The 17,970-nt window shown below is 36.8% G+C and overlaps 1 protein-coding gene across 5 annotated transcripts in view; it reads left to right on the top strand.

The window, feature by feature from the left end:
• LOC129779468 (protein spaetzle-like) overlaps positions 1-17,970 on the top strand; it is a 109,741-nt gene that overhangs the window by 47,678 nt on the left and 44,093 nt on the right. For 4 of the 5 annotated variants that reach the window (XM_055786981.1, XM_055786973.1, XM_055786958.1 and 1 more), the window contains exon 2: positions 16,425-16,499. The exons of the other annotated variant lie outside the window; for it this stretch is intronic. In XM_055786981.1, the coding sequence (XP_055642956.1) occupies positions 16,425-16,499 (75 nt within the window). The remainder of the gene's footprint in view (positions 1-16,424; positions 16,500-17,970) is intronic. 5 annotated transcript variants of the gene reach the window in all.

Raw genomic sequence — 17,970 nt, 5'->3', positions numbered from 1 at the left:
GTACACGTCTCGACGGATAAGCGGAATCTGGAGAGCAGGGTCAAGAAAATGCTGGCAATGCCTGTTGGTGGATTGAGAGAGGAACATTGCGAGGGTCGTTTCGGCGGAGCGAGAGCCTAGGAGAGCATCATCAAATCGGTGGGTACCCCCACGAGAGTTGCTGTGACGGAGTGCGCGTTATGTTGGAGGGCACTGCCTAATCGGCGCTCCGTTGGGAAGAGAAATCCTGCGAGGGTGGCTGTGACGGGGCGCGCGTCAAGATGGAGGGCGCTTCCTAATCGGTTCACGTCTCGACAGGTGAGAAACCCCGCGAGGGTGACTGTGACGGGTTGCGCGTCAAGTTGGAGGGCAATTCCTAATCGGTACACGTCTCGACGGGTAAAAGGAAGCCTGTGCTGCGGATGTGCGTGGCGGAGTACAACGGAAACGTAAATGAGATGTATAGAGAAAAAGGGAAGGATCAACGCTAGTTAGCGTTGAAAACTCGTGAAGTGCATGAGCACAGCCGCCCCCTGAAGTAGTCGCCTAGATGTGGTCCCGGGGGGAATGAGGCTACGAGTAGAGGGCTTGGTTTTTGTGGGTGCGATCCCCACTCGACGTCTGGGTTATCCCTTCCCAGATAAGGCTGGAAGAGCGTTCCTCACCTCTATAAAAAAAAAAAAAAAAAAAAAAAAAAAGGTCAGGTCAGGTCAGGTCAGGTCAGGTCAGGTCAGGTCAGGTCAGGTCAGGTCAGGTCAGGTCAGGTCAGGTCAGGTCAGGTCAGGTCAGGTCAGGTCAGGTCAGGTCAGGTCAGGTCAGGTCAGGTCAGGTCAGGTCAGTAATAAGCGCACCAGCGCTTTCATGATGAACGAAGTCAGCTTCACCAGAACAGCGACAACATGCTCCAATCGCTGTTCAATTATAACTGAGTGGATTTCCGAGCGGCGCTCGCTTATATATCGATTGGTGATTTCAATAGCCTGTTTTGAAAGCAATTTTAAGGCAATTGAAACAAGTTTTTGGATGAAAAAGTAACAGTAACTTTAACTTTGGAAAGTCATAACTAAAAAACGAAAAAAATAGAATCTCCGATATCTCCGATAGATATGTTGTGTAAAAAATCCTCATAATATAAATATAAAAGAATATAACGCCCTCTAGTCCAAATCCATGAAAACAGTAAAAAAACGATTACAATAAATAATTACGACATTTTTAAAAAAAGGAATTTTTGGGAAAAAGTGAAAAAAAATGATTTTTCGAACCACCCTAAAATGAAAATGAGGACCCTAAAAAATAAAAAATCACAGGAGGGTTGTGTCCGAGACACGTAGGATTCCGTTAGGCTATCTGTTGATTTTGGATATGTTGGAAAAAAATACATCGGTAAACTCTTTGATAATGATTTGGTGGCCCTGGAAAGGACCGTTTTGTTTGGTTGTTCAGTATTGTTTGTTCACTTCACCAGTGTTTATCGAGTGATGATGATAGAAGGATGGTAAACAGTTGTTGGATGGTGCGTATCATATAAAAAATGCCGAAGTGGGACGAAATATGATGAAAACCGCCCTCTGTGATCCTAGACGAAATGCCTCTTGTGTTATGTATGGATGAAATCATATTACATTGGTGAGTTGGAGATTGGAGATAATTACCAATACCGAACACAATTATCAATTTTTCTCATCAGTAATAACTTGTTACTTTAATATAGAGAAAACATATTTGAAATGGAAAAGGTAATTTTCTTTTACCATTTTTACTTTCTGAGTGTTTATTCAACCCAATGCGAATTTTAATTGGACTAACAACACCCAATACGATATGTAAAGCATATGGGAAATCACTTTTTAGAATATTTCTTCACTTTGCTAATTTTTCTCGCCGTATAAACTTTCGTTGGGTGAAAATAAACACAACAAAATAGACAGCTTAAACCGAACGACCCATTCTTGAGCGGGAACACACCTTGGTTTTTGTTTATGAAAATTGAAGTAAATCGTTTCATATTTCAAGTCAGTTTTAACACAACTGCTACCATATACAATTTTACACTTACACTTCTGCTAAATTTTTCACAATACACGATCGGTCATTGATATAAAATTTCACGAAGCAACCAACATCAAAGTTCCAAATTTAAATTTTATTTGCTAGAATTAATCGTTTCACTCACCTTACTTGCAATATAAAAATGCCCCCGGACTTGCACATATTTAATTGGCACTTTGGTTTTGATGGTTTGAACAATTTTCGGTGGGAACAAAAGCTCCCCAACTTTCATGTATTTGCAATGTCGCTTCCCCCATGCAGCATGGTTTTGATGTCTCTGTTAGGGAACACATTTCGGTGGGAGCGAAAGCTTCCCCTTCTTTCATGTATTTGCAATGTCGATTTCCCCCAGGTTGCTTGGTTTTGACGTCTCTGTTAGGGACTCGCCGCATGGGTCGTCAATTTCGACCAATTAGAAGTGGGTATTTCCGTTAGGATAGGGGTTAAGATTTTTAAACTGTTCGATAGTTAGTTTCATGACATATATTATTTTTTTTCAATATAAAAAATTGTAATGGAGTGCCGAAATCGATTCACGCAAAAATTTCATCGATTCATCATGAAATGACTGAGAAATAAGCATTTGAAATTGGACAGTTTTCACGATGTGCTCGATTTTCGATTTTCAATTTGTAGCCCAATATGTACCCGAAAGACGTAATCCTACGTCAAAAAATGCGAGTCTAATGTTTTGCGATAAAGAACAAAATTGCCACTTTTGACGAAAATCTGGGAACCACTATATCGGTTTGTCATGGAATGGCTATATAAATGTTCGTTCGTTTGTGTTTGGTTCAAAAACTCGAAAGTACGGAACCGATTGTACACAAATTTTCACAAAATATATAATTCACTTTAAGAATTGTTGTTACGACATGAAAAATTGAAATAAATCATGTCAACCATGCAATCACAACGTGCCACAACAAAGCGTAGCAGGGTACAGCTAGTTATAAATGTTCACTCGACATTTTCAATTTGTCAACCTATTCGATATGATTCCTATGTTTCGATTTTCACGGTTCCATTAAATACAATTGTTCCAGCAAAACACCTGCCGTGCAAACCAAGGTATGAGTGTATATTAGTTAGTTCCGTATTACATTTAGAGCCTGTATAATACAATAGATCTGAATCATACCGTATGATCAATTATACCCATCCAGACACGCGATGAAAGTGTAGCGTCTGCTGCCGCGGCTTTCAATTAAATTCCATTGTTAGGCACCCCCACCAAATGGTACATACACACATATATCTGGAAAATTACACAATGACGTCGGGCTTACGATCCACGTAGCGAAATTTCCACCTGAGTAAACATCCCCGGTTGATGCGGGGCGAACGAAATGCCACCGTTTGGCAAACTAGAACAACAATCCGGCCATTATCATTGGAAAGCACTCGCAACACGCCACTGCGATGATATCGTTTATTATTTCCTGCAAATGTTAAATCTATTACATTTCAATTCCGTGTTGTTTCGTTTCATCTGTTCTGAATGACTGATACTGGTAGAAGATGTTTGAAAAAAAATATCATGCTAGCTATCTCCAACTTTCCTAACTTTTATCTGTCGATGTCGTGTTATACATTGGGTCGCTAATTATATATTGTCGTGGCTGTTACTAAGAATAGGTTGGCGTAGGCGTAGGCTTATTATTACTAACCGCCCGGCGTATTATGACAATATTGTATCCTCCAGAAGCACACATCGCTGACATAGTGGAATCTTAACAATACATAACGTTGTAACCCGAACGAGCAGTTAAATTATATAGAGAATCTTCCAACCGGGCTGTTGTGATTTCACGAGTTTGGCTGTCTTTTCACTCGTACCCAGTGCTTCAATTTGTTCCGCAATATTTGAATGTAGTTGATCGGGAAACCGTGGCAATCTTTCACAACCTAAGAGCATGTTCGTCTATATCTGAGAATTCTATTGCACAATTGTTCCAGGGAAAAAAAATTGATGAAAGGGCCTAGCCGGGTAAGGGAGTAATAAGTGCATCCAAACCAAATAACTAGCTGTATGGCAAATATTGTATAGGATATTAAATAAGAAATTTTGACGGTATATTTGAACCCCTATGTGGTTTGAATCTATAGGATCTATAATGAAAAACGTACTTTTTCGTTTATTTCACGTCATCCTCACAAGCTTCGGGATGAAAATTTGAAAAAAAAAACTGAATGTGCATCTTACTACGGTGTATCAAGAAAAATTATCAAAAAAAGTTTCATCAAAAATTTTAGTACTAAAAAAATTTGAAATTTTGAAAAAAAGAATTTGGCATTTAGAGATTCAGTACTACTCTAATTCATATTTAAATGTGTTTCTAAGGCTTTTCTAGATATTTGTGATTTTTTTCAGATTTTTTTCAGATTCTTTTCAGTGTTGCGCGGTACAAAAAAATATTTTTTTATATTTTCAAAGAGTCCAGCTGGGTAAGAGAGTCAAAAGTCCCCCACAACAAATCACCAGATGTATGGAAAATATTGTATATATTACTAAATAAAACATTTTGGCAATAGTATCATATATTGGGTTGGGGAAATAGAAATGTCGTATATTGTCAATATATGGCAACACTTAAACATATCTTGTGTTGTACTTATCGCATCGGGTCATACTATATGGCTATTTAGAGACGACAATCTGTGCTACAAGTGTTGTTTTGACAGTGTTGTGATTGTCCTTTTCAGTCTCAAGTTATAGCGTGGACTCCAACCAAACAAGAAATTCGCCATATTTTACGTTTTTACTACCTGCGAGGTAAAACTGCAACGAAGGCGGCCGAAAAAAATCGTGTAGTTTATGGACCCGATACTGTAACAATTCGCACAGCACAGCGTTGGTTTGATCGATTTCGTTCTGGTGTAGTGGCTGTCGAAGATACACCCCGTACTGGTAGGACAATCGTCGTGGAAACCGATAAAATCTTTAAAATCATCCAAGTAGACCGGCATGTGAGCACTCGCTCGATTGGCCAGGAACTGGGTATAGACCGTTTGGAACCATTTGCAGACGATTGAATTCCAAAAAAAGCTGGATGTATGAGTGCTACACGAGTTGACGCAAAAAAATCTTTTAGACCGAATCAACGCCTGCGATGCACTGCTGAAACAGAACGAACTCGACCCATTTTTGAAGAAGATAGTGACTGGTGATGAAAAGCGAACCACGTACGACAACCTAAAGCGAAAAAAAGACGGGTGGGTAATGTCGGGGACATAACCGGAGTGACGTAGGACTATACAAAGGGGACAGCTTTTGTTAAATATATATTTTAAATATATTGTTTTATTTTCTTCTCCTACGTTACCTATCTACCTGAAAAACGGATTAGTTTACTGTTTACTCTTTATGAACATGTTGGTGGTTCTGAAAAGAACCTTTGGCGTTGTGTTTTTGCGTTTTTTATGAAGGCTCACCACCTAGCCCCGTACATGGAATACATCTTTACATTGTCTTTGATCCCCATGTACGTCCATCACGACCATTTGTTTTAGAAAGCATTGACTTGTATTTCCTAAACTCTTTTTTGGAAGGTTTAATGGCCCTGAAAAGCGCCTTGTTTTATGGAATGGTTCCAATTTAGAAAACTTAGTACTCGTGGTTTTGAAAAAAACTATTTTCGAACGCCCTCGATTCCGCCTTGTTCTGGATTTGCCACCAAAACAGTTTGTATAAAGAACAAACTTTTTCCCTCTGCTACCTGATGCCGTTTTGCGATTGCGTTTGCCACTCGCCACTCGCTGCAACTGCCTGTTGTTGTCTTGATGTGTTGTGTTCTGAATGCGAGTTTTATTATCGTCGCGAGCAGCTTTACCAGCCAACTCGATTACTTCGGCGGCCGAAACTATATAACGGTGGACTGGTGCACTGGTACTAACGCGCTCGGCCTAGCTACCCTTGCTGAGCAACTGGCGGATACACCTACGATGAACTGCACACCTGCACGGTTCGAGTGGGACTTTGCCTTTCCCTTAACTTGTCCTCCTTTGTTACGTCCACGATGCCGATGCCGTACAACCACACGGGTTTACGGTTTGAAAGAAAATAAGATATTTTTTTGGGGTCCGCGTGTTTTATACTCTAGCGGTACACACTCACAGGATAGAGACAAATCGGCAGACTCAGCCAGAGGGGCGAGTCCAACGAGACGAACGAATGAGCGTTAAAAGGGAGCGATGGCAAAAAAAATACATTCATTACGATTTGTTCGCTCGTTGGATTCACATGCAGGCTAAAAAGGGTCCTTTTCAGGATCACAAAATTATCTTCAATCTAAAGAGTTTATTGTTTTGTTATCTCTCGATATCCCCATCTTGTTCGGCTAAACCTGTCTGTTTAGCGATTGCGTTTGCCACTCGCTTTCAGCTAATTGATCATTTGCGATGACAGTGGTACAGTGTCGACTTTCAATGTGGGGTCATAATTTGGATCTCTATGCTTACAAAAATGTCCAACTAAATAAGTCGCATTACATGTCCGTCCAATTAGCTAAACGTCGAACTAATTGTAAATTAATGTACTTTCAATCTGGAAACAATTTAAGAATTGGTGTAAATTGAATAATCAGGAAAGTCCCCAACTATCAATAAGCTCAGAACAACTGCCAAATTCACATACTCATCAGATCATGGCAAACAAATTATGGAAACATCAATTTGTGTTTTATTATTATTTTGGATAATGTTTTAGAAAGCATTGAACTGTATTTCCTAAACTCTTTTTTGGAAGGTTTAATGGCCCTGAAAAGCGCCTTGTTTTATGGAATGATTCCAATTTAGAAAACTTAGTACTCGTGGTTTTGAAAAAAACCATTTCGAACGCCCTCGATGCCACCTTGTTCTGGATTTGCCACCAAAGCAGTTTGTATAAAGAACAAACTTTTTTCTTCTGCTACCTGATGCCGTTTTGCGATTGCGTTTGCCACTCGCCACTCGCTGCAACTGCCTGTTGTCTTGATGTTCACCGAACCGAATGTGTTCTGTTCCGAATGCGGGTTTTCTTATCGTCGTGAGCAGCTTTGCCAGCTAACTCAATCACTTCGGCGGCCGAAACTATATAACGCCGGCTAGGTGGACTGGTGCACTGGTACTAACGCGCTCGGCCTAGCTACCCTTGCGGGGAACTCCAGACCGACACGGTTCGAGCGGGTTTTGTCTTTCCCTTCACTTTTCCTCCTTTGCCATGTCCAGACATGGCTGGTTGGGTTGGTTTGTTGATGTGTTGTGATGCGAACTGATGTGGTGTACGGTTTGAATGAGAATGATCGTTACGGCAGCGGAGCGGGGATTTTTAAGCTGACTGGCTGGCTCGAGAATTACGCATGCGTGAGACAGCGACCAATGTTTCGTTCATTTTTTTTCTTTTTCCTTTCCAATCGTGCTTCATTCTATTTCGCTGCTGCTCTGGTTGCCCGTTTTGGTCGGTACGATTTGAGGAGCACAAAATGGACCAATCAAAAATGGGCACATAGTGCATTTGGACAATGCTTGATATTTCACAATTATTCAATTATTTATCTAAAGAAAAATGAAATGTTATTCGTTATGATAGATGCGTAGATATATTTCCTATCAATTGATGCAAAAACCTTTGCGATCTATTGAGAAATGCTCGAGTTATAAGCGTTCCAAATCTTGCATTTTTTCCTACTTGTTCAGTGCCTAGATTCACATTTCACCCCCTATATCTTCCGGTTAGACGTAGTCCTACGTCAAAAGTCGTGGTCGAAGCGCGGTGAGCCGGCCCAAACCATCGCCAAGCCCGGATTGACGGCCAGGAAGGTTTTGCTGTGTGTTTGGTGGGATTGGAAGGGAATCATCCACTATGAGCTACTCAACTATGGCCAGACCCTCAACTCGGTTCTCTACTGTGAGCAGCTTGTCCGTTTGAAGCAGGCGATTGACCAGAAGCGGCCAGAAATGATCAATAGGATTGGTGTTGTTTTCCACCAGGACAACGCTCGGCCTCACACATATTTGCTGACCCGCCAGAAGCTACGGGAGCTCGGATGGGATGTCCAATTGCACCCACCGTATAGTCCGGACCTGGCTCCAAGTGATTATCATCTCTTCCGGTCCATGCAAAACGCTCTTGGTGATACTAAGTTGGCCTCAAAAGAGGCTTGCGAAAACTGGTTGTCTGAGTTTTTTGCAAATAAGCAGGGAGGTTTTATAAGAGGGGGGGGGGATAATGAAGTTGCCTTCTAAATGGCAACAAGTTTGCGAACAAAACGGCGCATATTGGACTTAAATTGGATGATTTTAAGTATGTTAAATAAAACATCAAATTTCGATAAGAAATACGACATTTCTTTTTCCCCAACCATATATTTGAGTCCTTATATGGTACACCATAGGATCTATGGTGAAAAACGCACCTTTTCGTTTTTTTCACGCCATTTTCAATAGTTTTGAGACATAAATATGAAAAAAATATTGAAAGTACATCTTGCTTAGGTGTATCGATCAATATTTTCAAACAATTTTTTCATCAGGAAACCAAACACCAAAAAAAATTTTAAATTGATTTTTATTTCTATTTTAAATTAAATTATTTCTATTATTTATTTTGAGATTCAGTACTACTCTAGTTTGTATTCAAATTTGTTCCTACGTCAATTTTAGGTATATGGGATTTTTTCCAGAATTTTAGAGTGTTTTCCGCGGTACAAAAAAAAAACATATAATATATATATATATATATATATATATATATATATATATATATATATATATATATATATATATATATATATATATATTTTATATATATTTCCAGACATTTCGAAATTTAAAAAAAAATATTACTCTGAGACCCAATTTTACTCTAACTTTTATTGAAATGCATGTTCTTTTTTTCCACATGTAGCGTAATTTTTTCTTGAATTTTTAAGAGGATGGCGCGAAAAAAAAATTGTTTTTTTTAGCCTTTGGGTATTTTTAATTTATTTTGAATTCAATTTCTGCTCTAATATTTTTTTCAATTTTGTTTTTCATATGCCTAAATTTTATCGGTATATTTAAAGCATTGCGCTGTACAAATATTTTTTTCTAGTATCTTAAAATATATGAGATTATCTTTACATTGGATTTAGATGGTTTACCAAATTCATAGATGTCAGCAGTACGATAGAGCTCTGTGAGAAAAAAGTCACAGGAGAGTTGTGTCCGACCGCATAGTTGACGTAGGATTCCGTTAGGCTATCTGTTGATTTTGGATATGTTTGAAGAATTACATCTTTAAACCCTTTGATAATGATTTGGTTTTAATGTCTCTGTTAGGGAACTGATTTCGGTAGGAACAAAAGTTGCCCCTACTTTTGTGTATTTGTAATGCCGAATTCCTCCAGGTAGCTTGGTTTTGATGTCTCTGTTAGGGACCCGCCACATGTGTCGTCAATTTCGACCAATCAGATTCCGTTAGGATAGGGGTTGAGATTTTTCAATTGTTCGATAGTTAGTTTCATAACATATATTATTTTCTTCAATGTAAAAAATTGTTATGGAGTGCCGAAATCGATTGACGCAAAAATTTCATCAAACCATCATGAAATTACTGAGCGTTTGAAATTGGACAATTTTCACGATGTACTCGATTTTCGATTTTCAATTTGTACCCCAATATGTTCCAGAAAAACGTAATCCTACGTCAAAAAATAAAGTCACTGTAGAAAGATCATTAGGATTAATGCGAAGAACACTTTAAAAAATCCGAATTGTGTTTTAATTTTAATCTTACAATTGAAAACCAAGAATACAATAAAATAATCGATTTCAAGGAAATAAAAATAATAATGCAGACGATGAAGAAAATTATTGTATGTCTCGTAATGCTCTTAAAAATTCAGGAAAAATTACGTCACATGTGGAAAAAAAGACACATACAAACGCACTTAAATAAAAATTAGAACAGAAGTGGGTCTCAATTTTATATTTATTTTTTAAATTGCAATTTTTTTTAGTACTAAAATTTTTGATGATATTTTTTCTTTGATAATTTTTCTTGATACACTTGATAGTAAGATTTCTTATTTAATATCCTATACAATATTTGCCATACAGCTAATGATTTGGTTTGCGGGACTTTTTACTCCTGTACACAGCCAGACTCTTTGGAAATATAAAAAAAAAGTTTTTGCACCGCGCAACACTGAAAAAAATCACACATATCTAGAAAAGCCTTAGAAACACATTTAAATATGAATTAGAGTAGTACTGAATCTCTAAATCCCAAAAGAAAATCTTTCGAAATTTCAATATTTTTTTAGTACTAAAATTTTTGATGAAATTTTTTTGATAATTTTTCTTGATACACCGTAGTAAGTAGTTTTATTTTATCTTTTTTATGATACACCGTAGTAAGATGCACATTCAGTATTTTTTCGAATTTTTATCTCGAAGCTTTTGAGGATGACGTGAAATAAACGAAAAAGTACGTTTTCCACAGTAGATCCTATGTTAAACCACATAGGGGTTCAAATAAACCGCCAAAGTTTCTTATTTAATATCCTATACAATTTGCCATACAGCTAGTAATTTGGTTTGGGGGCACTTTTTACTCCTTTACCCGGCCAGACCCTTTGCATCTTGAGCTCAACAGTTATTTTCTAGACAAAATATGTCTTCGAGAAAGTTGTTACGTACAGTCAATCTCAAAATTGAGTATACAACTTCTACTTGACGATACTCTCCATTTATTTGGTACAAAATATTTTGAATACATTTCTTCTTCTGATGCATATTAATAACACACACGTTCAACTAACTATACGCGCAAGAAAATTTCACAAAAAGTTTTTTGCTAATTATTTGACCTAGTACACCTTAAATTTATTCAAACAAATTAACCTTTCAAGTAAGATCAGATAAAAAAAAATCGTCCTATTGAAACTGATCAATTATTGCATTGTAAATGCTTTTATGATCAGCAGCACCAAGCGATACTGCGGCGTAAAAATCGTCATGTACCTTAATGTTGCTTTGTTCAAAATTTCACACGCGGAAAAAAATTGTACCAATCTGTACTTTTTGACGAAAATCTGTGAGATTGTCGAGAAAAGACATTGCGGGAAATAGTAGCTAATGTCGGAGGTATCCAATCTATAGTAAAGAAAATCATAAACAAGTGGAAATACGAAGGAACCATGGAAATATCCCGGGTAGAGGGAGCAAACGGATCCTATCTTCTGATGATCTACGAGTAATTGTGCGCACATTGCGAAAGGAACCTAAAACAAACATTCCAAAAATAGCTACCGAAGTAGCCGGCATCATTGAAGACCTGTCAGCGCAGACACTGTCCGGAACGTAGCATACAGGAACAATCTGAGAGGTCGTGTTGGCCATGAAAAGTCTTTCATCTCAAAGGTGAATATGAAATGCTAACCCTTGCATTAAGAAAATGGACTTTTTTCGAATGTAGATAGAAAAATTAAGACAGATAATTGAGTTTGATAAATTTCCCATGGAAGGTAATTACATAAGCTTACTTGCAAAAAAAAATCTATGCCCTTGCGCTCGGCCCGGTAAACCGGAACCGGAACATTCGCCATGGCTGACGAAAACATTGGAAAAACTGTTGGTTGGAAAAATGAGAAATAAATTATTTTTCGGACCACCCTAAAATGGAAATGGTCACCATAACGAAAAAATAAAAATACGGGTCTAATATTTTGCAATAAGGAACGAAACTACCACTTATCACGGAAATCCGAGAACCACTATATCGGGCTGTATTAACATTTCTGAATTGATCAAATTGAAAAACTTGAACAGTACAATCAATTTTGCTGCGTCTGAATTAAAGGTTTCTGTTTGTTCTTTGAACAAAAAGTAAAAAGGATCGACTATTCGATGAATATAAGTCGTATTACATTATTAAGTTTTTGACCCTGAAAAACTCAGAAATACCGAACCACCCAAGTGTGTACATTCAGTTTTGTGATTGACTGTATGATAGAGTGCTTATATTTTTCTGTTGTCAAAAATAGGGTGACCAAAATTTTGGATGAAATAAAAAATCCAATTTTCTTATCTTTATAGATAGAGGCTCAACAATCAGCATAGTTCAACAATATTGTAGTCCCATTTATTTTAAGCAACTTTGTAGAACAAACTTTGTTTCTATCTCTTGAAATAACCGCTTTTTTTGATAATTTGCGCTTTTTAAAAAGTTTTTGGACGACTTTTAGAGCTTACTAAGACAAAATTTGCAATGCAGAACTTATCAACAACTTTACTCAAAGTTATTGATATTTATTCCCCTAAAATACGTTCTCTTTATTTGTTTCTCGATAATTCTGGAGCAAAAAAAAATATTGACGGAATTTGAAAGGGCATAAATGGTCATGAAGGACATAATGTGAAATTTGCATATCTAAGTTTTTTTTGTATTTGAGTAAACTGAATTTGAAATAATTAGTTTTTGGGTAAAAAAAATATTAATCACTTTGAGTAGGATTAACATATCGACAAGTTCTATAATCGTAAAATGTTTTTTTTTTTTTTTTTTTTTATCCAAAATATATATTTTATTAAGGCTCATATGGCGTCAGCCTAACGGGGCCGGGAGTTCAATATTTTGACAATGTTTGCTTAGACTATGTTAGTAATATGTAACCGATTACTCGCGGTTGACTCGAGGTTAGTATTACAAGTGTTCTCATAATTGGTATGTCGCAGTCTCCAATGCTCTGTACGTGTGCCCGACACGGGATACTTCCTATTGGGATGCAGCTGACCATTAATCAGCAACGCCCCCCTAGTCTGTACCCCATATCTAGCGTGGTGCGTCTTTCTCGACTCAAGGAATCCAGGATAGAATGGCGGCGCAATCATCAGCTCGTGTAGAGTTGTCATGAGCGGTACAACCTTTGGCTCTTGTTGAATAATCAGTGGACTGCACAACCTTCGACCCGTGCATCTGTAAAGAGTGTGTGTATGTATTGCCGCGACTAAGTAAAAGTTTATCGATCGGATAGGAGGGATATGAAACAGGGACACAACGAAGGAAACATCATTAAACGTTGACATCGGCGTTTCTGAGGAACAGGTATAGATGAAGCAGAAGATCAGGATCCCGGCTACCTAAGATATCCCGGACGGGGATATCCGATTGTCTGCCTTGTGCTCTCAGTGCTCTAGAGAGCTGAGAGCGAGCAGCATGGAACCGGATACACGACCAGACAACATGCTCGATGTCGTGGTAGCCATCGCCACAATCACAAAGATTGTTTGCTGCGAGCCCAATGCGATAGAGATGCGCGTTTAGGTTGTAGTGATTGGACATAAGCCGAGATATCACGCGAATGAAATCACGACCAACATTCAATCCCTTGAACCATGCACTCGTCGAGACCTTAGGGATAATCGTGTGTAACCAACGACCGAACTCATCACCACTCCACATGCGCTGCCAACTTACGAGCGTATACTGACGAGGAATGTGGAAAAAATCATTATATACAATTTGTCTTTCAAAAAGTGTGCCTTCTACAGCGCCCACCTTAGCTAGCGAGTCCGCTTTCTCATTCCCCGGAATCGAGCAATGAGAGGGAACCCATACTAAGGTAATCTTGAATAATTTTTCGACCAAAACACTCAATAGTTGTCTTATTCTAGTTAGGAAATAAGATGAGCGTTTATCAACCTTCATTGAGCGGATTGCCTCTATTGAGCTGAGACTGTCTGAAAAAATAAAATAGTGGTCGATGGGCAATGTTTCAATGATCCCTAATGCGTAATATATCGCACCCAGTTCAGCGACATACACGGAACAAGGATCTTTGAGTTTGAAAGAGGCACTGGAATTTTCATTGAAGATGCCGAAGCCAGTGGACTCGTTTATGAATGAACCGTCAGTAAAGAACATTTTATCAGATCCAACTTTCCCATATTCTGCCGAAAATATCGGCGGAATAGAATCGGAGCGTAGGTGATCTGGGATTCCATGGATTTTTTGTCGCATGGACAGATCGTGGCTGACAAACATTTGTAAAATGTTTGTCTTGATAAGCTCTAAAAGTCGCCCGAAGACAACTTTGATGTAGAATTTGAAATACATATAAAATGCCACTTAGATAGAAAACGCTAAAACAACTTTGTGAAAGATTTTTATTCTCTATAAAAAAATGTTTTCGACAAACTTACACCCATACCTCGCTATACGGCCGCTCGTCATACGGCATTTCGCCGAACAAAGTTGGAACCGATCCGATAGTATTTGTATGCATTTGTATGAGAATAATTGATTCGTTATACGAAGTTTTTCTTAGCGAACAAGGAACGTATCTAGGCCGTAAAGCGAGGTTTGGGTGTATTGCATATGATAGAGCACTCATTTCAATGTTGCCGAAAATAGGGTGACCGAAATTTAGGCGAAATCAAAAATCTTACTAACGGAATTTGAAAGAGTATATTTGTCTCTACATAATGTGAGATTTTGCAAACTATGTTATTTTTTTGTATTTGAGTAAACTAAAATTGAAAGAAAGACGGGGAAAAATATCAATAACTTTGAGTAGAATTAGTGCTCCCGTGGCCGAGTGGTTAGCGTCCCACACTATCATGCCGGGGGTTCGGGTTCGATTCCCGTTCCGGCCGGGGGATTTTTCATCAAAGAAAATTCTTCTGGGTTGCACTGTGGTCACGCGTATTCCAGAGCTTGCCACTCCAGAGTGCATTTAAGGAGTGTTATTCGGCATAGAAATCTCAACCAAGTATTACTAATAAAAATGACGCAAGTAATGCTACGTTGAGAAGGCAAAAGTTCCACTGGAACGTAAGTGCCATCCAAGAAGAAGAAGAGTAGAATTGAGATATTGAGTAATATGTTTGCCTTGGTAAACTCTGAAAGTGTCTCTGAAGACAGTTTTCGTGTAGAATTTGAAAAATAAAACTGAACACAACGTAAAAAAGGGGTGTATCGGTTACTTGAAGATATAGAAAAAAAACAAAGTTACTTACAATAACTGAGGCAACGAGATTGTCGAACTATGTTTACCTCTATATAAAAAGATAAGAAAGTCATATTTTTATTCAATCGAAAATTTTGGTCACCCTATTTTTGACAACATAAAAATGAGCGACCGTAATAGATACCTTTATATCTGATGATTCCATTGTAATAATCGTTACCAGGTGATACTTCTTAGACAGTCAATTTTTTACTGGAGATTGTTCTTATATGAATAAACTATGCTCCGGAAAAATCAAAGCGTCATTGTTCTTTCTTTTGTGAACGAAAGTGGCAGAGTGCGCTGTTGGTAGGAATACGGACATGTTAAAAAGAACTTCAATTGTGTCTTTGGAAGCTAATCGTTTCTGAATCTCAAATGTTGTTTCTTGCAATTCAATATACTGCTTTTGAATTAATCTCCCGAATATTTTACAGAAAAAAGTTTTTCGATGTTTCTCGCTGGAATAAAAATAGAGCAAGAAGCAGAACATTTGATTTGATGAAAGTAAAACGAACATATAGTGGCGGGAATAGGGGCACCTCAAACCGTGTAATATCATCTGTTAGTTTCTGTCATTTTATCTGTATTTTGATTGGTTGTGACAAATGGTGACGAAAAAGAAAGCTTTACAATTCCCCAAATTTAATTTTCTAAATGAGTGAAAATTTGGTGCACCTTGTGACAAAACACAACGTGGCAAGTGTAAAATACTAAAATATTTCACAAAATACGACAAGAATATCAACATGAAATTTGTATCTGTTCGTATCAAATTTCATACATTAGATATGTTGACCTTGAAACAATTTCAAACGGTAATTCTCAGTTTTCCATCGCCTTCGAGCCACAATATGGTGAATTAAAAATTCAACTTCATTTTGGGCAAATTTGGTTACACCTGAGTCACAATGGGTCTGTTTTTTTGTTTTATTCCCTTTTGAAAATAGGGATTGTATGACATCAAAGGAAAAGTAGCACGACTCACAGTTTAAACGAACTATATGAAGTCTTGTCATTTGACAAACACACAACGAATTACCATTCTAATGACAAATTCTCTAAAACATCATATTCAAATAATTAGGACCACTCCAAATAATTGAAATATATTTTGAATGCTATACATATTTCTTTGGCAATATTCACAGTTTCTGTTCATCATATGTGGGTAATCGTACAGCACTGTTGTGCATAAATGTTTAATCTTTGGGAATAATAACGACCGCCCATTGCTCAGAGGTGCATTGCCGCTTCATACTAAACAGGTTCATGTATCATGATCACAAGCACTCTCCCGAGCCCAACGAACTTAAAATTTGATTCGGTAAAAGTAAACGAAGTGTGAAATGCATGCAAACAATTAGGTTATAAATTAAAATTAGGCAGTGCCACTTATTGTTCAAAAAATTTTCATTGCAGAGTGCCTTTCCTAGAACGCAGAACTATGGGTCGAGTGAAAGATTTGTCGTAGGAAGCGCAGGTCACTTGAGCAAGGTTAGTCATATAGGTTAGACTGTTTCATTTTTAAACCATATGGCATTTTATTGAATGCTTCAGCCTATTTACACATAAGTAAGAGTGATAATTTTGATTTTGAAATATTTTTTAATACCTTTTTATTGCACTTAATGCGTTAAAATCGTATTCAAAATTGACATAGAATACAATCGAACTTTGACATTTCCAGCGCCCTCTTCAAAAGGCTCGAATTATCAGTCCAACAGTAGAGCAATTCCAAATGAAATCGAACTAAGAAAGCAGATTTTAAAAATTTGTATTTTTGATTCGAACGAAAGTTTGTATTCCGTTTGGGTTGGAGGAAATATGAGTTTTCCACAGCATTTGAGAATTTTTTGACTTAAGAGTAACTTTTGAAAAGTGCGTATCGATTTTAGAAAGAGAAATCTTTGATAATTTATATTTCAAAAACTATAAGTCCTACCGAAATAGTGTCTTAGAAAGAGTTATAGAGTACGGATGTCCAAACGTGAAAAAATATACAATGAGAAAAATATTAGTACTTTTTTTATTTACAAAAAAAAACAATTTGCAATATCTAAAATATGTATTTTTTTATTTTGTTTATTTTTTCATATCAAATAGAAGTCATGCAGTAAATTCAAAAAATTGGTACAAGATGGTAAAACTATTTTTGACGAACTTTGTGGAACATCGAATTTTTATGAATTTTCGAAACTTCTAATTTTTGTATGTTAACAACCATTTTAGCCACAAATTATGAATTCTGATGCGATTTAAAACAAAAAAGCTCATTATTAATCTCCTCCTTAAGGCAGCCATTCTCGAGATATTCTTGTCTTTTTTCTATAGTAAATAGGCTCTTTTGATAAATTTGTCGTATTATACCGCCATGTTCATGAAATTTTGTGAATTTGCTTATAATTTTCAATAACTTTTCCAAATACATCATTATGATAAAAGTATATGTTTAGGAGTTACGTTGGAAAACATTTGAAGACATGTGGGTTAATACGAAACGTAACGATAATGTTTTTCTACGCAATTCCTAAACATATGTATTTGGAAAAGTTGTTGCAATTATAAGCAAATTTATAAAATTTCATTAACATGGTGGTATAACATGACAAACATATTAAAAGAGCTTTTGAACTATCAAAAAGACAATAAATTAGAAATATTTTTTTAAATATCTCGAAAATGGCTGTATTTAGAAGGTGATTCATAAAGACCTTTTTTGTTTCAAATCATATCAGAACTCATAATTTGTGGCTAAAAATGATTATTCAAGTACAAAAATTCGAAGTTTCAAAAATTCATTAAAATATAAATTCAAAAAATATATAAAATATATTCCACAAAGTTTGTCAAAAATAATTTTACCATCTTGTATCCATTTTTTTAAATTTTCTACATAACTTTTATTTTCTATGGAGAAAAAATTAAAAATATATATTTTAGATATTGCAAATTAAAGTTTTTTTTG

This window comes from Toxorhynchites rutilus, chromosome 1, assembly GCF_029784135.1.
Source record: "Toxorhynchites rutilus septentrionalis strain SRP chromosome 1, ASM2978413v1, whole genome shotgun sequence".
NCBI classification, from domain to species: domain Eukaryota; kingdom Metazoa; phylum Arthropoda; class Insecta; order Diptera; family Culicidae; genus Toxorhynchites; species Toxorhynchites rutilus.
Note: the sequence above shows the minus strand (reverse complement) of the source record. Positions and strands in the feature narration are given on the sequence as shown.